The following is a 22,155-nucleotide window of genomic DNA, read 5'->3' as shown; positions in this document are numbered from 1 at the left end:
TCACCCACCAATCCCACTCCCTTAAAACAAAACAAAAAAATTGCTCGCTGTTTCTTCCAGGAGAAAACATCTGGACTACCTTGAAAAGTTCCCAACAGCCTGCCTGGGACTTTAATGCTTCCAGGCCTGAGGCCACGGCGAATGGGTCTCTTTATCTCCCAAGGAAAAGGTTAGGTGGGAGTGATTGTAATCATGACTTGAGTTAGGAAGGGTCCCTTTCTGGCCTGTTCTGTGTCCTTCAGAGGGCCCCGGCTGACCCCTTAAACCTCTGTTGGTAGAAGAGGTGTCAGGTGACACTGTGGAGAGGGGCTGGGGTAGCAGAGGTCCGGCCCCACGCCTGGGTGTCAAACTCAACGACACCCCCGAGGGCCTTAGCTTCATTGATTCACCTCCTACTTGGTCTTCAGGCTTAGCGTAAGGCATCCTTATGTATTCATTCACCAATTATTTACGAAGGGCCACCATGTGCCAGGTACCCAGTTTGTCCTGAGGCCACAAGGCAGTCGTTTTCAAACCTGTAGAGTTTACAGACATTGTAATTTCATTAATTACACTTGTGGCGAATGTTCTGCAGTGCAGGCCCCTAACCTGGCCAGGGTGTGGAAGAGTAGGAATAACTATGTGTTGTGTTGAGGCCAGTGGGCCTTGGGCAGCTCCTCCAAATCCTCCCAGCTGAGGAGCAGTAATTCCCACCCTCCTCTGCTCTTTGAAGATAGACAAATTCCCAGTTTCCTCATCTATAAAACAGGAATAATAAGCCCTATTGACAAGTGGCCCTAAGAATTAAGATCATATAAATGAAAGCTCTTTCAAAATATTAAGCATTAAACAGACATAAAGGATTATTATTCTTCAAAATATTACATACGCACATGCCATTCATCCCGGCAGAGAGGAGCATACATTTTTTAGCTCCTTCACAAACTGTCTTCCAGCCCAGCAGAGTGGGACTCTGATTAGCACATTCATTCCCCTCCCCCCCGTTTGTGATGGGTTTCTCCTCGGCCAGGACCCACGGTTTGCTCAGCCAGTTCCACGCGTGCATATGACGATGTATATATATGGATGTATTTACACTCTGATGTCTTGGTACCTACGACTGATACCAAGATGATAAGGAGGCCGTTTCTGTGGAGAGCTGGGCTGGACGAACAAGTTCCGAGGCCTTAAACGTTCAAGATAATGGTGATCGCCACCACCCCTCATTAATAGCAACAATGCCAAATCATAAAATATGACCAACTTGGCTCTACTTTTCCCCATTATAACCATATTGGTATTTCTTCAAGACATTCAATTCTTTAGAAAGGTTTTTTTTTTGATGCCCTTCCTGGTACTGACTGAAGGCTGTGCTTACTTCGCCGTCACCCCCAGACTCCTAAGCCAGAACCCTAGAAGGCCAAAGCTGGGCGGGGCAGAAGCCTGGGTCTCGGTGTCCCTCCACGCCCTGGCCATCAACACACAGGGACATCTGGGAAGGAGCGACGAACCCGGAACTTCTGGGGCAGGGCGGATCAAACGCAAAGTTACTAGAATGGGTCTAATCCAGGATTCCGAGACGATCTCGGGTCAGCCCAGAGAAGCTCGGGCAGCGAGGAGGGCCCACTCTCCCCGGAAGTGGCAGCAGGCAGCGCAAGCCACAAGCGCCGACCCAGCCTGCGCCAGCGGATGGAGCCCGCCCAGGGGGCCGGGCTGGGAAGGACTGGACCCAGAGGGAGGGCAAGGCCAGTCCCCGGATGAGAAACCTAGGGGTGGGCCCAAGCGCGAGGGCGGGGCCGGACGGTGGCGGAACCCCGGGAGACGGGGAATCCGGGGCGTGGCCGGACTGGCAGGAAGGAGGAGGTCCCGGAGGCGGAGCAGGCTGAGAGGCCAGGACCTTGTCAGTAACCCGCCCCGCCAGAGAGCGAGGCATGGGCGTGGCCAGGGCTCGGGGGCGTGCCCAGGACCCGGGAGGCGTGCCCGAGCCCAGGGGGCGGGGCCAGAACGCAGAGGGAGCGAGGCTGGGTCTGCGGGCGCATCCGGGGCGTGGGAGAGGGTGGGTGGCGCAGGCCGGGCCCCGGCGGGCGGCCCACGGTCAGAGGCGCTCCGTGGCGGCCCGCAGGGGTTGCAGGCACAGGTAGTGCAGGGCCAGGGCGAGCAGGCCGAGGAGCAGCAGCCCGAGCAGCAGCCGCAGGAGCGCCCGCGTGGTGGAGCCGCGCTGCCGCGGGGCCGAGGACTGCATGTACCGCTCCACGGCGTCGGAGAAGCTGAACTTGTCGGGCGCGTAGCCGAGCTGAGCGCGGGCCTTGGCGATCTGGAAGGTGTGCGTCACGGCCACACTGCACACCTGCGGGAGAGGCGGGGCAGCCGGGGGCGGGGCTAGCGGGAGGGGCGCGTCCTTCGCCGCCGCGTCCCGGAGGCCGCCTCTGCCTCCCGCGCCCGCCCCGCTCAACTCGCCCCTGCTGAGCTCCTCCGCCTCCGGGAAGCGAAGGCCCCACCTCTGTGCGTCCCTTCCGGGCCTAGCGGGGCACTGGCACTCGGGAGGCCCTCGATACATTCCTAGGCATCCGCTGGAGAAGCCTGACGCCCGCCAGAAATATGTCTCCAGGACAGGCTGTGGCCGCCTGCCCGGGCCCCAGACCAGCTGTGGCCAGGCGGGCCCGGGCGCAGCCTTAACGCGCTCGCTAATTAAGCTTCCCTACGAGAGGAATTCAATTGTGCAGAACTGATTTCTCCCCAGGGTCTGAGCAGAGTTTCTGGGGCTTGCCAGATGGCCTGGGGCCCACCGGCTTCTAGAATAATAATGACAGCTACCAGTTACGGAGCCCACACCCTGTGTTTGGCCTGGGCTAAGTCCTTTCTATATCTTACCTCATTTTTATCTTCTGAGGTGGCACTAGCATCCTCTCTGCTTTGCATGTTTGGATAACGATCAGAGAAGTTGAATGACTTGCCCAGGGTCACACAGGGGAGCCAGATTCTAGCCTAAATTCTTCCCTGCTATGCTGGGGCCTGGAGATGCCCTCCTACTGGGTTGATTTCTTCCTCTCTAGTTCGCCAGGCAGACCCTGGAGAAGAGCCCCTGGGGGCCACCCCCTGGTCATGGATGCTGGAGCAGGTGAGGAGAGAGGCTAGTTCTTGTCCTTTTTGCCCCAGCCAGTAAGTGCAGGGTTTGGGGAGCGCTCAGGTAGGCTTATTACAGCTGAGATAAATTAGATCAGCAGAGTCCCTGGGCACAGATCTCAGGCTTAGACGTCACCTCCTTTGGGGAGCCGCCCTGACTTCCTCAGAGTTGACTTAGGTGCCCCTTCTGTGTGCTGCAAAGTTCCTCGAAATTTCCCCTACTAGAGATCTTATCACAATGTATCATTGAGTTGCCTGGTTAATGGGCTGTCTTCCCCTTTGGACTGTGAACTCCCTGGGGTAAGGACTTTGTCTTCTTGCCTGCATTACTCAGTACCTGGTACACAGTAGGGGCTCAATAAATGTTAAATGCATGAAAGGCTATATATAGATTGAAACTAGAGGCTGGTTGGTGCGTCGCAGACTGACCAGCAGAGGGAGCCAGAGGCACAGCGGAGATACTTCCCCAGTTAAGGATTCTTTGCCTTTGAACTGAACAAGGAAACCCATAATTTAGACAGGAGGGAGGGAGCTGAGTCCCTGCCTGACCACAACTCTGCAGCACGTTGGCAGCTATTTTACATGGATGTAATTTCTGATGCATTTCACAAGCTAGTGGTTAAGCTAGAAATCATTTAGGACTAGTGGACAGGTTATTTCACTGTGTCTCGCTTCCTCCTCTGTAAATGGAGATGATAACAGGATCTACAACTTAGAGTAGTAATGAAGATTAATGGAGATAAAGCGCAGTGTCTGGCATACCAATAGTCACTACTGTCATCATTCTCTGGCCTCTCCTAGTCTGCCTGGCTCAAAGGAGAAACCATAGGTAACTGCTTCTGATGGCCCATTCTATACCCGACCCCCCATTCCCTGGGTTAGAGAGCACTGGACTTGGAGTCTGAGACCAATTCCTGTATAGTGTGACCTTGGACAAGTCACTAATTTCTCTAATCCTCAGTTTATCACCATAAAATGGAGATCATTATCTTCCAGCCCTTCCTAACTTAGCAGAGTGTTAGAGAGAATCAAAAGGGGCAGTGCACTGGTAGGATTTTGCAAATAACCCCAAATGCCTCCTATTGCCTTACTGTTTATAATCTGTAATTCAAACATGTTTTTTTTTTTTTTTTGAGACAGAGTCTCACTCTGTTGCCCAGGCCAGAATTCAGTAGTGTCAGCCTAGCTCACAGCAACCTCAAACTCTTGGGCTCAAGGGATCCTTCTGCCTCAGCCTCCCTAGTAACTGGGTCTACAAGCTCACACCACCGTGCCCAGCTAATTTTTTTTATTTTTAGTGGAGATGGGGTCTCGCTCTTGCTCAGGCTGGTCTTGAACTCCAGACCTCAAGCCATCCTCCTGCTTTGGCCTCCCAGAGTGCTAGGATTACAGGCATGAGCCACTGTGCCCAGCCCAAACATTCTCTTTTTAAACTAAGCGAATATACACCTACATCATTATTATCATGAGAATAGTACTCTGTATGCAATAAGTACTTAATATGTACTTATCATTCAGTAAGCATGAACTATGAGCAAAGGACCACCAGGCTCTGTGTGAGAGTTTGTGTGTGTGTGTGTTGAGAGTTGGTGGCGTTGGTTGGTGGCATTCAAAACAGCGAAGGCATGAAACCCGCCTTTGGGGGCCTGCAGTCTTGCTGGAAGGATAAGCTGCTTATGGATGAAATAACAGGGCTGAGAGATGGGCTTGGAGCTGCCACATTTCAGACCGAGAGGGCACAGCCTCAGCAAAAGCCCAGAGGTCGAGGTGACTGTAATGGAGCTAGCACCAGCTTTGGGCCCACAAGGAAAGTTATGAGACCTCAGACGCGCATCCAGTCACAGTGTCACAGGGGTGAGGAGTGGCCGCAGTGGGGGTGAGGGAGAGGCAGAGAGGAAGGGAGGGGAGCACAGCAGGGCTGGGGGGTTCCCATGGCCGCAGCCACTTACCTCACTCCGGGTGAGCAGCAGAGGGACACTGCAGATGGGTCTCAGGGCCAGATGCACATGCTCCATCACAGAGGCTGCGGGGAGGGAGGGGCCATGACCAGGGGCCTCGCTTCATGCAAACTGCAGGGAAGCCCTCGGGGATAGAGCAATTGGGGGCATTTATTTGCTCTTCTAGGGGTCACTTTGCAAAAGTCATTGAATTCCTTTACATCAGCAGCCCAGACTGGGGTGCCTTGTTTAGCTGTGAAATATGTCATAAGGAACTGGGTATTAATAGTAAAGGACTGACATTTTTAAATAAATCTGGGTAGATTCAAAGTTATCGCTAAAAATCTATCTCTTTTCTATTCCAGTATGCTCCCCTGAGGAGGGCAGGGAGGGGCTGGAGTGAGGCTTCTCAGCCTGGGCTGCACACTGGACCACTTTAGAAGATGCTAAGGCCACTTCTCTCCCACACCCTCCCCCCCACAGATCCTGCTGTCACTGGTCTGGGGTGTGGCGGAGGCGTTTCTCCATTTTACTTTATTTCAGCATATTACGGGGGTACAAATGTTCAGGTTACATATATTGCCTTTGCCCCCCTCCCCCCCCCCCGAGTCAGAGCTTCAAGCATCCCCCAGACAGTGGGCACAGCACCCATTAGGTGTGAATATAGCCATCCCCTCCTCCCCCCACACCCACCCAATGCCTGATGAATGTCACTACCATATGTGCACATAAGCGTTGATCAGTTAGTACCAATTTGGTGGTGAGTACACGTGGTGCTTGTTTTTCCATTCATGTGATACTTCACTTAGGAGAATGGAGCCCTCCACCTCTATTCAGGGTAATACAAGACGTGCTAGATCACCACTGTTTTTTAAAAATATGGAATGCTTCGCGAATTTGTGTGTCATCCTTGCACAGGGGCCATGCTAATTTTTTCCGTATTGTTCCAATTTTAGTATATGTGCTGCCAAAGCGAGCATGTTTGTCCATTTTAAAAGCTCCCAGATGACTCCAGTGTGTAGCCTGGGTGGAGCAGCTGTGCCTGGCAGTTAGCACAAGTGCCCTCACCCAGGGCTGGGACCCAAGTTTGCAAGCCCTTGCGTTCAATGGCAAGCATTTCAATGCATTTAAAATGTAGCAGATCTAGCCAAGGAGTTCCAGAAACACAGCAATTTCCTACTTGAGGGCCACCTATCCCCTCCGGCGGGTCACTCCAGGCCAGATGCCTGCTCTACACTCCAGCTGGAAGGAGGCCAGCAGCCAGGTGCTGGGGGTGGGAGAACAGGGCAGTGGCCAGAACACACTGTTGGGGGCAGGGCGGGGGCAGAGACTGACCTTCAGGGACTGGAGGAGAATCTAGGGTCAAATGGAGCCTCCCCATGTCTAAAAGCAGCCGAACTTCAAGGTGACCTCAAGGTGATCAGGGCTCCCTCTGCTGACTGGCATGATGCCTTCCAGCAAGGCCACAGGGAGTTGGCCACTCAAAGAGCCTCAGTCACCACATCTTTATAATGGGCCAATCATAACTGCCTTGCAAGTGGAATAGTGTTGGGAGGAGGCCAGGTGGCGCCTAAGGTGTGAGATTTAAAGAGACACTTGCTCCCAGGACCCTGCGAGTTCACTTGTACAGCCTCCTTAAATTTTGTGCCCTCAGTGCCCCACTGACCTCATGCCAGTCCCAGCCCTGGGTTACACCTGGCACAGGGAGGGCTCCTTTCCTTACCTGTCAGGTAAATCCAGGAAGTAGGCACCTGGATCCAGGGCTGGCTGTACCCCAGCTTCTCAAACTGCAAGGAAATATGCTCTGAGATGAGAACAGGTTATTCAAGGGCTGGTGTGAAAAGGCCACATGCTCCTCCTAGCCCCTCACCCACCCACCCAAGGGGGCAGACCCCAGAGCCAGCGCCAAGCCTGTGCCAGTCTTGAAATAAAACCTACACCTTGGCCGGGCGCTGTGGCTCACGCCTGTAATCCTAGCTCTTGGGAGGCCGAGGCGGGCGGATTGCTCAAGGTCAGGAGTTCAAAACCAGCCTGAGCAAGAGCGAGACCCCGTCTCTACTATAAATAGAAAGAAATTAATTGGCCAACTGATATATATATAAAACATTAGCCGGGCATGGTGGCGCATGCCTGTAGTCCCAGCTACTCGGGAGGCTGAGGCAGGAGGATCGCTTGAGCCCAGGAGTTTGAGGTTGCTGTGAGCTAGGCTGACGCCACGGCACTCACTCTAGCCTGGACAACAAAGTGAGACTCTGTCTCAAAAAAAAAAAACAAAAAAAACCCTACACCTTGACCCAGAGAACTCAAGTAGGAACTGCATGCATGTGGTGGGCTTTTAACTTGCACTCATTCACATTATGCAGTTATACTTCCATCTGTCTACACCTAATGACACCGCAAGGCACTTAGGTAGAATCTGATTTTTCTAGAATTGACTTTTCTTCTATTCAAGAAAAACACAACACTGCAGCATGTGAGTGGAGGGTGGCAGCAGACACATGCAGAGACGGGGTGAGCTCTCCGCTTCTGTAAAACCTCTCCAGGCCACAGAGACACACAGTTGGCAAGATGTGGAGAAATTGGAAGCCCCGTATGCTGCTGGTGATATGTAAAATAGTGCGGCCACTTTGGAAAACAGTGTGGCAGTCTCTAAAAAGGTTAAACTTAGAGTTACCATCTAACTCGGCAATTCCACTCCTATTACATATCCAGAGAAATGAAACCACATGTTCACACAAAGACAGGTACACAAATGTGCAGAGCTGTACTATTCATAATAGCCCCAAAGTGGGAAACCCCAAATTTCCACCAACTGATGAATGGATAAAACAAAATGTGGTATATCCATACAATAGAATGTTCTTTTGGCAATAAAAAGGAATGGAGTATTGACATGATACAAGCTTCCTCATGGGCGAACTTTGAAAATTAAGCCAAAAAAGCTGAACAAAAGGCCACATGCTGCACACAATTCCATCAGTGGGAAACGTCCAGAAGAGGCAAATCCACAGAGACAGAAGCAGATCAGTGGTTGTCAGGGGTGAGGAGGGTGTAGGGTAGCGGCAGGGCTAAAGGGTACCGGTCTTTGTTTTGTTTTTTTCAGGATGATGAAATATTCTAATACTATGGCAATGGTTGCACAACTCCGTGAATACCCTAAAAACCCACTGAGTTGTAAGATTTAAGCAGGTGAGTTGTGTGGTATGTGAATTGTGTTTCAATAAGGCTGTTATTTATTTATTTATTTTTATTGAGACAGAGTCTCACTCTGTTGCCCAGGCTAGAGTGCCATGGTGTCAGCCTAGCTCACAGCAACCTCAAACGCCTGGGCTCAAGGGATCCTCCTGCCTCAGCCTCCCAAGTAGCTGGGACTACAGGCATGTGCCACCATGCCCGGCTAATTTTTTCTATATTTTTAGTTGGCCAATTAATTTCTTTCTATTTATAGTAGAGATGGGGTCTTGCTCTTGCTCAGGCTGGTTTCAAACTCCGGACCTTGAGCGATCCTCCTGCCACAGCCTCCCAAAGTGCTGGGATTACAGGTATAAGCCACCGCACCCGGCCAATAAGGCTGTTAGTTAAACAAAACCAAACCTGTGTGGGTGCAAGAGCTGAGAGGGAAAGGGAAAACAGTCTGGAGGCATGAATGAGCCCTGAGGACATGTGCTCCAACCCGGGCTCTCTGGTCCACCCCTTCCCAGCAGGCCTGGCTCAGAGAAAGATGGCAAAGGCCACGGTGGCTGGGCTGCTCAGAGAGGAGGTAAGAGTTCTAGAAGGTGGGGGCGGGGGCGGTTCAGGACAGGATGCCCCAGGGCCGAACGCCTCCCAGTGCTTGGGTCCGCCTTCTTTCCACGAATCTCCTGGGAGCCTGACACACAGTGTGCCGCGTCACAACATAGAGCCAGCACGGATTGGGAAGAGGTTGGAAGGGAGTGGTGCCAAAGTGCAGAGCACATGGCCACCCTAAGGGCAGCCACGACCCAGCTCTAGCTAGTTCCAATGTCACCTAGTGGACACTATAGCCAGAGCTGGTTTTCATTGTGAAATGCTAGTTTTTGGAAGTTGGAAAGGATGACAGGAGGAGAACAGGGGTGGGGGCGGGTGGCGGGGCACCTACCAGTGGGGCTATCCACTCGAAGAGGTTGATGCTGTCCCCGTCATTGATGTAGTACGCCTGCCCACTCTGAAGGGGACACACAGGAGGGGGACAGTCAGGCACCTGCTCACCAGTCCGGCCCCGACCTGCAGGTGGCTCCTGGCAGCTGCTCCAACCCCTGGTTCTCTTGAGCAGCCTGGGGACAGACCTGGGCCATTCCCTGTGAATTCTGGGGCCACCACACTGTCTAGCTGTGTGACCTCGATGGAAGTGCTAATCTCTCTGTACCTCAGTTTCTGTATCTGAGAAATGGGAGGATAATTATGGGACCTCCCTGTTGGGGTGTTGTGAAGATTGAATGTGGCAGTGTATGTAATCGCTTAGCACTTGGTGACTGTTATTCTGCGATCAACAACACCTGCTTCCCAGGGTCACTGTGCAGAGCTAAAGATGCTCCACAAAGAACCCCACCCCAAGCCTCCCTTGGCCGCCAGCCCTGCCAGCCAGCTTCCAGCTGGGGAAATCCTGTGTGGGCCAGTGACACCCTCTGGACGGGGATGGGCCCCCTGCCTGCTGCAGCCCTGGGTTGGGGGCGGGGAGGGCATTAATGCAGACTCACAGCCACGTAGCCCTTGGCTGCAGTGAGCGCCTCCGCTGCCAGCATGTGGGCCTGCACCAGATTGTGCACGTGGACCCAGTTCATCCGTGTCCTGCGGTCCCCAAATCGGACCATGAACAGCATCTTCTTGAGGTGGCTCTGGCGGGAGGGGGTGATTGACACAGGCTCAAGCCTGGAGTGGCTTCACAGTCTACCTCCAGGCAGACAGCTCCCAGATTTGTAGCTCCAGGCCACCCCACACACACCCCACTCCCCACCTCCCCCCCATCCTCCACACACCCCACTCCCCCACACACACACCCCACCCCCGCCACCCTCCCAGACTCTTGGACCCCTGGCTGCCTTCCTGACATCCACACCTGGTTGTCTAACAGACATATCAACTTACCAGGTCCTGGCAGGAACACCCACCCCTTCCTCCTTCCCAGCTCACTAAGTTCACGCTCCTGCTCAGGCTAGAACCCTGAACCCTCGATCTTCCCTTCTCTAACACTCCACAGCCGACCCACCTGCAAATCCAGTTGGCTCGACTATTAAAATCTGTCCAGAATCTGCCCACTCCTCGCCACCCTGACTGCCACCCTCATCCCTCACCTGGTCACTGTAGTAGCTTCCTAACTGGTCCACCTCTGTCACCCTCAGCCCCAGTTGCCTGATTATAGGCACAAGCCACCATGCCTGGCCCAGGGGCATCCTTTTAAATGCTAACTCAGACCATGCCTCTTCCTGGCTCAGAACCTACCAGGTGCCCATCCTGCTGCAGCCCTGACATTGACTGACAAGCCCTGCCTGACCTGGCCCCAGCGACTCTGTGACATCACCTCCTCCTAACCGCACGCTGTTCCTGGATGTGCAGCAGGTTCCCATCCCAGGGCTCTGGGTGAGCTGTTGCCCCCATCTGGAGAGCTTTTCCTGCAAACACCTGCGTGATGCACACTGTCACCTCCATCAAGGGGATGTTCAAATGTCACCTCCCCAATGAGGCTCCCTTGACTGCCTGGCAAGCCCGATTCCCTCACCCTGCTCCAGCTCTCCTTCTTCTCCATGGCGCCTGGCACCTCCCAACGTACCTCGTAGCTTACCGCGGTCACTGTTTATTGTCTAATCTCATGGGGGAAGACAAGCCCCACAAGGGCAGGAATCACCTGTTTTGTTCACTGATCTGTCCCTAGTCCGAGTTCAGTAAGTATTTGTCATATCAATAAGTAAATGAATAGGGGAGAAAGTCACTGGGGTTGACCCCACATACCTTGAGAACCCAGTTAATAATAATAATGATAGTAATAAAAGACAGCCCCAGCAGAGGAATGTTTGGATGCTGCAGAAGGAGCTGCACTCCCCAGTCACTCTCCATGGCCCCCCAGAACCCTGCACTCCCAGATCACATCTGCTTCCTACACCGACCACAGTCTTTCTCATTTCCAGGTTTGTGTCCCCGCTGCCTCCTCTGTTTGTCCTGCCTCCTCTCTACAAGCCTATTTCCTTGGTTAATTCCTTTTTCTTTTTCCGAACAGCACAGGCATCACCACCTCCAGGAAGCCCTCCTGGGCCTCTCCTGCTGGGCCCATCTTCCTGTGCCCTCCTCTACACAGCCCTTACCTCACTGAGACTGTGACTATGGAGTCTGTCGCCCTGATCAGCCGTGAGAAATCTGAGGACAGGGCCGAGAGCCCTTTGTAGCTATATTCCTGGCACGCAGCTTTCTCTAGACAGAGGCTGTCTATCTGCATGATGACTCTGAGCTGCCCGCACGGGCGAACCAGCCAGCCCTCAGGGTGCCCACGCGTGAGTGGTGGCAATGGGCTCCCTTCTGTCTCTGTGGGGTCACCGCTCCATGTCTCCCCTACCCGTGCCTGGGTCTGCATGGCACGCACTGGCAGCTCTGTGCCTGGCAGGGGTGTCTCCCAGAACCAAGGGTCCCAGGCTCGGGAGGCCCTGACGCAGTGCCCGTGTTCTGGGAGGGTGGGGTGACATACCACCACACGGGGCAGGTGCCTCTGCTCTTCAGGGCCGTAGATCCCCGGGGGCCGGAGCACACAGGTCCGAAGAGTGCCTCCTCCTAGGACACAAGGGGTGCAGTCAGGAGCCCGGGCAAGAGCAGCTCGGCAGGGAGAGAGAGAGAAAGGCGCCTCCCGGTCCACGCCTCCCGGTCCTTACCTAGACAGGTTAGAGGGGAAGACCAGCTCTGGGGTTTCTGCATGCAATTAGTTATTCTCTCAGGTAATCAGTTAGTCATTCAACAGACACTATTCAGAGTCCCACTCCCACCCCTTCTCCCGCCCTGGATGGTGCTGTGAAGAGTATAAGGATGACCAAGCAATAGTCCCTGTCCTCACAGTACTCCCAGGCCAGTAACAGTGTTAAGACCCAGATGCCAATATTTGCATGGCCCGTGAGAGTTCACCAAGCACATGACAGAGTGATGTCCTTCCAGTCCCCGAGAGTCCCACTGTGGCCACTGCTCAGATGCACCCAGACCCACCCTGCCGCACACGATAGCGCCTTCCTGGTTCTAACCATTGGATGGAGAGGCCCTGATCTAATAGACAAGAACATCTACAGATATCTAATCAATATCTAATGATCGGGGAGGTCCTACTATGTTCCTGGCGCTCTGGGAAACTGGGATTTTCTTTCTTCAAGGCAACCCTACGAGCTGGGAACTGTCGTTACGCCTGTTTTATGGATAAAAGAAGGAAGGCTCAGAAGAGAGAAGTGATTTGCGCACAGTCACACGGCCAGCCTAGGGGAGCCGAGATGGGGACCAGAAGTCCACGCCTTCTCCACGAAAGCCCCTGCCTCTCGGAGGGGGCAAGACTAACAATAGACCCTGTTTCTCAGCTCTCTCTGCCTCGGTTTCCTCACCTGGAGAACAGGTGCTCCAGAAGTGGTGGTGGCCGTTAGTTACACTTTACCGACAATGAACGGAGGAAGGAAGAGACTACGGCCATCACACAGAGCCTCTGTCCCCACAGAGTCCCCCGACCATGACAGAGGCTGCTCCAGGGTTCCTCAATTCTCCACCAGGGGTCCCCAACAGTGGAAGTGGGAGCACATGTCTCTCCTGTGGAAGTCTAGGGGGCTGCCACAGGCATATTTCTTTTATGTCTTAAGAATGCCTACAAAATTTTCAGTTTATGCCCTTAATTCATCTGTTTAACATCTTTTCTTTTATTATTATTTTTAGTTGACATGTAATAGTTGTACATATTTAAAGGATGTAGAGTGATATTTTGATACATGTATATAATGTATAATGACCAAATCAGGGTAATTAGCATTTACTATCACCTCAATCATTTATCATTTCTTTGCACTGGGAACATTCAAAATCTGCTCTCCAGCTATTTGAAAATATATAATAAATAATTGTTAATTTTTTTTAAGAGACAGGGTCTCACTACATTGCCCAGGCTGGTCTTGAACTCTTGGGCTCAAGTGATTATCCTGCCTCAGCCTCCCAGATAGCTAGGACTACAGGTGCACACCACTCACCTGGCCAATAGTTGTTAATTATAGTCATCCCATAGTGTAATAGTCCCCAACTGTTTTGACACCAGGGAACGTTTTCATGGAAGATCATTTTTCCATGGACTGGGGGCAGGGATGGTTTTGGGATGATTCAAGTGCATCACATTTATTGTGCACTTTGTTTCTATTATTATTACATTGTGATATATAATGAAATAATTATACAACCCACCATAGGTTGGGGACCCTGGTATAGTGCTAGAATTTATTCTTTTAAGAGTTTCTAAAAAGATTTAAAATGACTTATTTTACAAATTGTTTGACTCTCAGCCCCAACTCCTTAACTGAAATGGAGCCTTCTGGAACATGTTCCACTTTCCCTCCTGGGACTCGAATTCCCAAGGGGCTGCACCTCAGTATAGGGAGCCCAGTGTGGACCTTCCTCTGCGACCAGCAGCCGCCTGCCTGTGGCGGTCCCTCCCCCTCCACAGGAGGTCTTGGGGGGACTGACAGTCTAGACGGTGGCCACGGGTGTTCTCACCCAGGAGTGGGACTCTCGACATCACTGACACCAGGACCTAAGATCCTAGGAGTGGAATCACCCTGAGGAGATATTCATTGGCTCCTGCCACCCAGTTCCCGACACTGTCCTTTCCAAGCCCTGGTGGTCATTTTTCTAGAAATCTATTTTCCAGAAGCTATTCCATATCCCTCCAGTATAAGTTCCCTCTTCCCCATAAACGAGCCAGGGCCGGTGTGGGTCCTAACCAAACACCCTGACTGCTGCAACCTCTACCCCTCACTTCGCAATGGGGCCTAGTGCATTGGGTTCAATGGTGGCCCCCTCCAAAGGGTCTGTCCACATCCCAGACCTGTGAACGTGACCTTATTTGAATACAAGGTCTTCACAGGTGTAATTAAGTCAAGGGTCTCAAGAGGAGGTCACACTGGATTATCTAGGTGGGCCCTAAATCAATGACAATGGCCCTTCAAGAGACCCACAGAGAAGAGACAGAGGAGAAGGCCATATGAAGACAGAGGCAGGGCTTGGAGTGACGCAGCCACAAACCAAGGAATGCCTGGGGCCACCAGAAGCGGGAAGAGACGAGGAAGGTCTCTCCACTAGGGCCTTTGGAGGGAGCGAGGCCCAAATGACACCTTGATTTCAGACTTGAGGCCTCCAGGATGGTGAGAGAAGAAATTTCCATTGTTTTAAGTCATCAAGTTTCTGGTAATTTGTCACAGCAGCCTCAGAACACTGGCACTCCCAGAGACAGGAGGACACAACTGCGTTGACACTGAACTGGGACCGGCAGGCCTGAGGACTCGGCTCCCTGGCCCAGGAACCTCCATGCCGAGTTAGAAGGACAGTCTCAGGGAGCAGCTGGGGTAGTAGGGAGTAGAAATCACCTAGGGTGACCATGGCTGGACTCCCAGAAGGCAGGTATCTGGTGAGCTTTTCTGTAAAGAGCCTGCAGCTAATTTTAAACTCTGGGTCACCTGGGCACAGTGAGGGGCGGTCGGGTTGCAGGTGATGTTGGCAGGTGGGGCACTCGGCAGCCACTTCACAGAGGGGCCGGGCCCAGGGTATCCGTGACTCTCCTGACTATGGAAAGTGGGGGTGCTCACATAAATAATTCTTGGCCAGAGGATTAGGTGTCTAGCACGCAGGCTGCCGGGCCGGCCAGGGAAGGCCCCAGGTAGGGAAGAAAATTCAACTGCACGGGCTCAACCCCCTCGGAACACACAGCTGGATGATCCCGCTGGGATCAGGGGGCCAGGCCCAGGGTGATGGGGACGGGGGAGATTTCAGGGAAAAGAGCCCACGCTCTGGGACCCCCTCACCTGTGGCTGCAGCGTTGTATATTGGTTAGACCTCAGGCTCTGGTGTTAGACTCCCCTGGAGTTCAAATCCTCCCTCTGCCACCTAACAGCTGTGTGACCTTGAGCTAAGTCAGGTCATCAGTCTCAGTTTTCTCACCTGTAAATCATGGATTCTAATTTTAAGCATCCTTCGCTTCCCAAATCCACTTGGCTCTGAGTTTAGATAATTGTTTTTTTTTTTTTTTTTTGAGACAGAGTCTCACTCTTGTTGCCTTGGCTAGAGTGCCGTGGCATCAGCCTCACTCACAGCAACCTCAAACTCCTGGGCTCTAGAGATCCTCCTGTCTCAGCCACCTGAGTAGCTGGGACTACAGGCATGCGCCACCATGTCCGGCTAATTTTTTCTATATATTTTTAGTTGTCTGGCTAATTTCTTTCTATTTTTACTAGAGACGAGGTCTCGCTCTTGCTTAGGCTGGTCTTGAACTCCCCAGCTCAAATGATCCGCCCACCTTACCCTCCCAGAGTGCTAGGATTACGGGCGTGAGCCGCCACGCCCAGCCAAGATAGTTTTGATAATGAAGGGAAACCAAGTTATCTGATTTTTTTTAGTTTCTGAGTTTCCGAAAGCAAGTAGCAATAATTTGGATAGCAAGGAATTTATCTAAATAGATTTGGCTCCTGAGTTTGGAGAACAAGGGATGCCTAAGGTTCTCACCTAATAGAGATGTAGTGAAGAGTTCATGAGACATTGGCATATAAAATCAGCATGCAAAATAGGGCCGGGCGTGTAGTAAGCACTCAATAAATATGGACTATTTGTATTATATTATCACTTCTCTATAACCAGAAGAAGCAATTACTATAACAAGACAGCCAAGGCAGCTTTTTCTGGGAAGTTATTGAGGGTCAAGTTTTAGGACCCCTCCGGGTCTCACATGGCCCTTCCAAACCACTGCACCTCGTCCATATTCCTAACTTTGTACTTTGTACTCTTTTATATGAAGAGGATCCCTCAACCTGGATTCACTCCTGTGCAGCAGAAAAGGCCTCTAGACTTAGGTCAACCCAGGTCTCTTCCCCTCTAGACTGTGGGTGATGTGAGGGCAGACCCCAGGCCTGACTTTTTCCAGGCTGCGTCCCTGGCAGGGTGCTGGCACGTGACAGGTGCTCAGAATCTGTTGAATGATCAATGGCCACAGCCCTGGGACTGGTCCTCCCGAAGGAAGGTGGGTGTCAGACACACGTCAGCTAAACGCTGGAATCACACACATACTTTGGGGGCAGTGGCAGTGGCAGGTGCATTTGGGGCGAGCAGAGCCCATAATACCCACCTGGGAGAGGCGTCCCATTGGCCATGAGGGTCAACTGGTCAGCGATGGCTTTGGTTCTGGAGTAGTGGTCCACGTGCTGCCAGAGGAAGGGAGAACACAGCCACCAGACGGGATTCAGTGACACTCCTGGCAACGCCCACGTGGCCTGGCCTCAAGACTGCACCTGCCTTCAGACACCCCCGGGGGCTGGACTCTGGGGACTCCCACTGGGATATGGCCAAGCGCTGGGCCCGCCCTGCTGCCCCTCCTCTCCCTCTGGGCGGGAGGAGAACATCTCCTCCGAGAGCCACAGGAGCACTGGGCTCAGAGAGCAGCAAGGCCCAGGGCACCTTGAGTCAGGGACGCTCCTGCCAGCCCCAAACGCCTGCCCTGCTACGCCAAGCCTGGCTGTGCACTGGGTGAATGACGTTTATGTCACCTTTTAGTGCGCACGCAGCATTTTCACATACACTGTCTCATCTCCTGCTCTCCACAGCCCCATGGCAATAGCGATGACATGCCCCGATGAAGAAACAGGGGCTCAGGGTGCTCAGTGACTTGTTTAGGATCACACAGGTAGAAAGTGGTCAGGCTGGAGCTCAAGGCCAGGTCTGTCTGCTTTCAAAGCCCCTGCGGGCATGGCCAGCTGAAACTAGAGCAGGCTCCTGCCACCCAGGTTTGGGGTCTCCTTCCTCCTGGGACTCACCCCAAGTTGTGATTTCAACCCCAGCTTCACCCATCCCTGCACTTTGGGCTGTGGGTCCCAGGCCCATGGGCCCCGCCCACCTCTCCTGGAAGCCGAGTACCTTGTCCAGTGGAAAATATGGCACAGAGTCCTCATCACCCTGCTCTATGGGCTTCCCACCGAAGGCGACGTTGACAGTGCTGGTGTAGATGAGCCTTGGAACCCGCCGGCGGACGCAGACTGCAGCGACAGGTGCACACGGTAACACACACACGTGCACAAAGACAGGCACATATGGGGCCAAGTGTGAGCGGGGAGTCACGGAGAAGCGCCCACAGGGACCTCTCTGGGTGAACCCACCAATTTCTACCCCATCTTCGACACACATCTTGGGGCCCTCCTGGGGCCCTCCCAGAGTCCAGAGCTGCTGGGGAGGGAAGGGCCTCCTGCCCTGAACTTGGGGTGTGGGACAAGTCCCTGAACCCTGGGCCCCGAGGGCCAGGCCTGAGCCTTATTCTTTCTCAGTGTGGCATTGGCCCCTGAGCTACCTCACCAGGGACAAGTCAGAAGAAGCTCTCACTCAATGGGGACATAGAAGAAAGACACTCTAGAATCAGAGAGAAAAACGAGATGCAGAACAAGGCAGGACATACCCAAAGAGCCCAGACATAGGTCTTCTATTTTGGCACTTTGGCAAATTTTCTTTTCCCTACCCCCTAAACCCCGAGTGCCAACTCTGCACCCTGTGTTCCCAGACATGCCGAGGCCTGGCTGTCACAACCCATGCAGGGCCCTGGGCAGGGATGCAGTGTGGGAAGGAGGTGCTGCCCGCAGGCCCTCCGTGGGAGTGGGCAGGAGGGTCCCAGCTCTGTCCCCCACCCCCGCCCCTGGGAGCTGGGCTTGCAGCAGGAGAAGGGTGAGGAGGGGGAAGCACAGCAGGTCGCACTTGGCTCTCAGCACCTACCATCGATCACTAGTTTGGTGCCTCCGACATTTATAGACTCAATCTGCTCTTTTTGCAGCTAAAAGACAAGATGGAGGTGGGAAAGTCATGCCTTGTGGCTGACGCCAGAGGGCTGGGCTTAGGGTTAGGTGGGGCGGGGTTGTCAGAGTGTCCAGCTCAGAGGCAGGGGGCCCGAGCGGCCCACAGGCCGTGGGTGTGCCCAGCTCTGCCACCATCTCCCTGGGCAGCTAGGACAGGCTCTGTCCCCCATCTGGCCCTCAGCTCCCTCATCTCAGTGGGGTTGAGCCCCTGGTGCAGGGGTTGGCAGGATTAAATAAGACACTTGGGAGGACCTGGTGCAGTGCTTGGCACAGAAGAGTTACTGAAAACCTGCTGACAAGTCACCTTGTCAGGTAACTCTAGGCCACATAGCTAGAAAGTGGCACAACACTGGTATCTGGACTCATGGATGCAGAATGCAGGATGGGAGTAGCCCAAATCCTCCCTGGAGTAGGTGAAGAGTGATTCAGGATATATGGGCATGAGGGGGTGTGGTGGGCACAGCCAGGACACGAGTGCCACTCTGTCCAACTCTAGGCATTGTTGGTAAGGGGCTCACCTTCTCCTCACCAGACATTCCGTAGGAGGCCATGTGGAAGACACAGTCCACCCCTTCAAAGGCACGGTACAGGGTTTCTTCATCTCGGACATCAGCCTGAACCAGAGAGGAAAGAGGCAGGGGGTTCAAGACCAAGGCCAACAGAGACACCAACTCTGCACTTTGCCTGGTCCCAGAACTGCTCTCCCCTCCTTCCCCTGGCCCCGCACCCCCAGCCCAGGCCAGGCCAGGCCTCTGTAGGGTCAGGAAAGGCTGGTGGGGCAGGATTTACTAGACGGCTCTCCAGGACAACAGCAGCACCACTGGCCCCAGGTATCATGCACTCTAGGTCACAGAAGCTATGCTACGTGTTTTATCTCCTTGTCATCTCCCTGTGAGACCCTGTGGAATGGGTATTATTACTGTCCCCTGTCTGAGGATGAGGACAGTGAGGTTCAGAGATATGGAGCCTGAGGCTGCAGCTGCCCAGTTGGGAAGTACCAGAGCTAGAGTTGGAGCTCAAAGTCTGGCCCCAGAGCCTGTGCTCTGAAACTCCATGCCACTGGTTTGACATCAGACACTGTCCCCAACCACCACCACTGGTCCCCAGAGACCCTTGACCCTGCACCTGGATGAACTCGGTCCCTGAGGGCAGTGTCCACTGGGGTCTGTGGAGGTCGAGCAGAATGACAGAAGTGCCGCTCCTGGCCAGGCTAGAACCCAGGGTGAAGCCCAGGTAGCCTCCTCCTCCAGTCACCAGAACCTTCTGCCTAGGAGCCTTTTCAGGTTTGGCTTGAGTCTTCTGCTGTGGCGCTGGTGCTGGGGTTGTCATTGACTCACTGGGTTTGAGACCAGTCCCAGACCCCTTTCTGGGCCCAGGCCCTACCTCTGGCCTAGGTAGTGACCCAGCTCCCGGCCCAGGGCCCAGACCTGGTCCAGGCCCCAGAACAGCACCAGGTCCCGACTCAGGCCCTGGAACAGCACCAGGCCCTGCCCCACGTCCTGGAACAGCACCAGGCCCTGCCCCACGTCCTGGAACAGCACCAGGTCCTGCCCCAGGTCCTGGAACAGCACCAGGTCCCGGCACAGAACCAGGCCCTGCCCCCTGTCCTGGAATAGAATTAGGCCCTGGCCCAGGACCTAAACCAGACTTTGGGCCTGAGACCCCTCCGCAGGCCTGGCAGACAGGGCAGCTCTTCTCGCCCTGGTCTGCGGCTTTGCCTGTGGGGTTGGGCTTCATCCTCTACAGAGCCATACGGACCCAGAAACCGTCTCCGCCTGTGGGGAAAAACAGAAGAAAGAACGTTCTAAGCCGGGCGCAGTGGCTCACGCCTGTAATCCTAGCACTCTGGGAGGCTGAGGTGGGTGGATTGCTCGAGGTAATGAGTTCGAAACCAGCCTGAGTGAGACCCCCCATCTCTACTAAAAATAGAAATAAATTAATTGACCAACTAAAAATATATATACAAAAAATTAGCTGGGCATGGTGGCGCATGCCTGTAGTCCCAGCTACTTGGGAGGCTGAGGCAGAAGGATGGCTTGAGCCCAGGAGTTTGAGGTTGCTGTGAGCTAGGCTGACGCCACGGCACTCACTCTAGCCTGGGCAACAAAGTGAGACTCTGTCTAAAAAAAAAAAAAAAGAATGTTCTAGAGTTGTCTCAAGTCACATAGATTATCAGACTCCTAGGCCTGAGGAGAGAACTCCAGGTGGAAATTGGAGACCCTCTGAGTTCCCAGTGAACCTGTCCCTTTCAGCATCTCAAGAACTTCCAGGGTGGCTGCAGCCTCCTGTAATGGTCAGAGACAAGGCAGCTAAGCCTTGACTTTAGAGCTGGGCATACTGAGGTCCAAGTCACACTTCGTGACTAAGATTTATCCCAAGCATTCCTGACTTTACCAGTTCCTTAAAATCCCAGTTCCCGTGCAGCACCAGAGGAAGATAGGTCACATCATGCCAGAGGGAACCTCACCAGACTGGGAGGTGACTGTTTTCTGACTACGGACATGGGTGGAGGAGGAGGAAGAGGAGGAGGAGGAGAAGAATTTTCGTGAGATGTATAAGGGCTCTGCACCCTGGAAACTTGTACATGATTTCAAGCGCTACGCCTGCCCCTGCCCCGACACCTGCTGCCTCTGGTTCTCCCAGGCCCTGCAGAAGTGCAGGTGGCTGGCACCACAGGGTCTGTCCCAGCCCCCTGCAGGCTTCAGGGTCAGGTCTATGGGCCTAGAGGGACAGCACTGAGGATCCTGTCCTCCTTGCTCTAGACTTAAAGTAAGCCAGGCTATCAGTCACTGTTACCACCATCACCCCCCACCTCCCACTCCACCTGAGGCTGAATGAGGCTGGACCAGGGGCCAGGTCATCATCATTGTCATCATCATCATAATAGCAGCTGTGTTCTAAGGGCTTGCCTTGCGCCAGGCCCTACAGATGCAGATAGGTGAGTCCCTGCACACATTGGCTGCATGACAGGACAGGCGTTTGTTGAGTAACTGACTGACTAATAAACTCCACGGTAGCTGCTGGTTGTGGTCACAGGGCAGGGACTCTGACGGCCATTGGGGCTGAATCTAAATTTTAGTCTCCTCTGTCACTGCCCTGCTGGCCAAAGGTCTGGGTGAGGGATATAGTCATGCCCTGCCCAAGCACTAACTTTCATGGGTTTAACAGAAGGACACCCCAAATCAGAGTGATCACAGAGGATGGGCCTAATTCCCCCAGGGGCAGGAGAGGATGCAGCCCAAGAGTGGAGCCCTCCTCTACCCAGACCCAGAGAACTCTTCTGGGAAAGGGTCTGTGGGACCAGAGCTCTTTCTATCCAAAGGGGATGACTTTTGTGGCAAGGGCTCAGGTACCCATTTGCTGGGGTGTGCCATTGGGCAAGATCCTTAAAACCTCACTGCACCTCACCTATAAAATGGACCCAAAAAACCCTGGCTGCTCCTCTTCCTCACAGGGTACTCACGGGAGAAAGATGCCCAAGAGCTTTGCAAACCTAGGATGCAAGCTCCACGAGGGTTTTGCTCAGCGTAGTGTCCCCAGCACCTAGAACAGTGCTGGCAGCGCAGTGAAGAAGAGGTAGAAACTGAGGCTCAGAGAACATTAGGGAACTTTGCTGGAGTCGCTGGAAATGGCTCGGCCTGAATCCAGGTCGATGGGGACCCAGTCACTGACGACCCCCAGGCGCGTTGGCCTCGCAGGGGCAGGAGGAGGGTGCCCCGGGGCGGATTGAGGGTAAGTCCCCACCCGAGGTGGCCCCTTCGCCCTTCCTCTCCCGCTCACGCCCGCGTTCCCGGCCCGCGCTCACCTGCCTGGGCTCCCGAAGCTATGCCAGCACCTGCGCCGCGCTGCGGGGCTCAGGCCAGGTCTGGGCTGGGGGGCGGGGCCGGCCGGGGGCGGGGCCCAGGACCGCCACGCCCACTCCCACACTTTCTCAAGTGTCCCACGGGCTCCCGGCGCCCGAGCTGCGCGTTCTTTCCGGCCCCGAAGGCGCTCGTGGGGGGGTCGGGTAGGGACGGGGCGAAAAGGGCCGAGCTTCTGGAGGAGAAAGTACGCAAAGACCTTGG

At 53.9% G+C, this 22,155-nt stretch overlaps 1 protein-coding gene and 1 non-coding gene across 2 annotated transcripts; both read right to left on the bottom strand.

Moving 5' to 3' along the window:
* Positions 1-827: 827 nt before the first annotated feature.
* SDR42E2 (short chain dehydrogenase/reductase family 42E, member 2) lies at positions 828-19,851 on the bottom strand. The gene is made up of 11 exons (XM_012790104.2): positions 19,217-19,851; positions 18,610-18,705; positions 18,012-18,069; positions 17,169-17,287; positions 16,384-16,459; positions 11,731-11,813; positions 9,755-9,892; positions 9,157-9,222; positions 6,763-6,826; positions 5,052-5,125; positions 828-2,326 (listed from the first exon to the last, which is right to left on the bottom strand). Exons 1-11 carry the CDS (start codon positions 19,826-19,828, stop codon positions 2,075-2,077), a joined length of 1,638 nt encoding a protein of 545 aa, XP_012645558.2. The 5' UTR covers positions 19,829-19,851; the 3' UTR covers positions 828-2,074.
* LOC142862548 (U6 spliceosomal RNA) lies at positions 5,913-6,019 on the bottom strand. Its single transcript, XR_012913622.1, has one exon. It is a non-coding gene; the product is annotated as a U6 spliceosomal RNA (small nuclear RNA).
* Positions 19,852-22,155: the final 2,304 nt, after the last annotated feature.

The sequence above is a fragment of the Microcebus murinus genome, chromosome 19 (genome assembly GCF_040939455.1).
Source record: "Microcebus murinus isolate Inina chromosome 19, M.murinus_Inina_mat1.0, whole genome shotgun sequence".
NCBI lineage: Eukaryota > Metazoa > Chordata > Mammalia > Primates > Cheirogaleidae > Microcebus > Microcebus murinus.
The sequence above is the reverse complement of the archived record's forward strand: the minus strand, read 5'-3'. Positions and strand labels throughout refer to the sequence as shown.

Coding starts and splice junctions, on each gene's coding strand:
- SDR42E2 (XM_012790104.2), bottom strand. CDS start 19,828: ATGAAGCCCAACCCCACAGGCAAAGCCGCAGACCAGGGCGAGAAGAGC. Junction 18,070..18,609: donor GAATGTCTGGTGAGGAGAAG/GTGAGCCCCTTA, acceptor CTTGTCTTTTAG/CTGCAAAAAGAGCAGATTGA. Junction 17,288..18,011: donor CACCAAACTAGTGATCGATG/GTAGGTGCTGAG, acceptor CTGTCGCTGCAG/TCTGCGTCCGCCGGCGGGTT.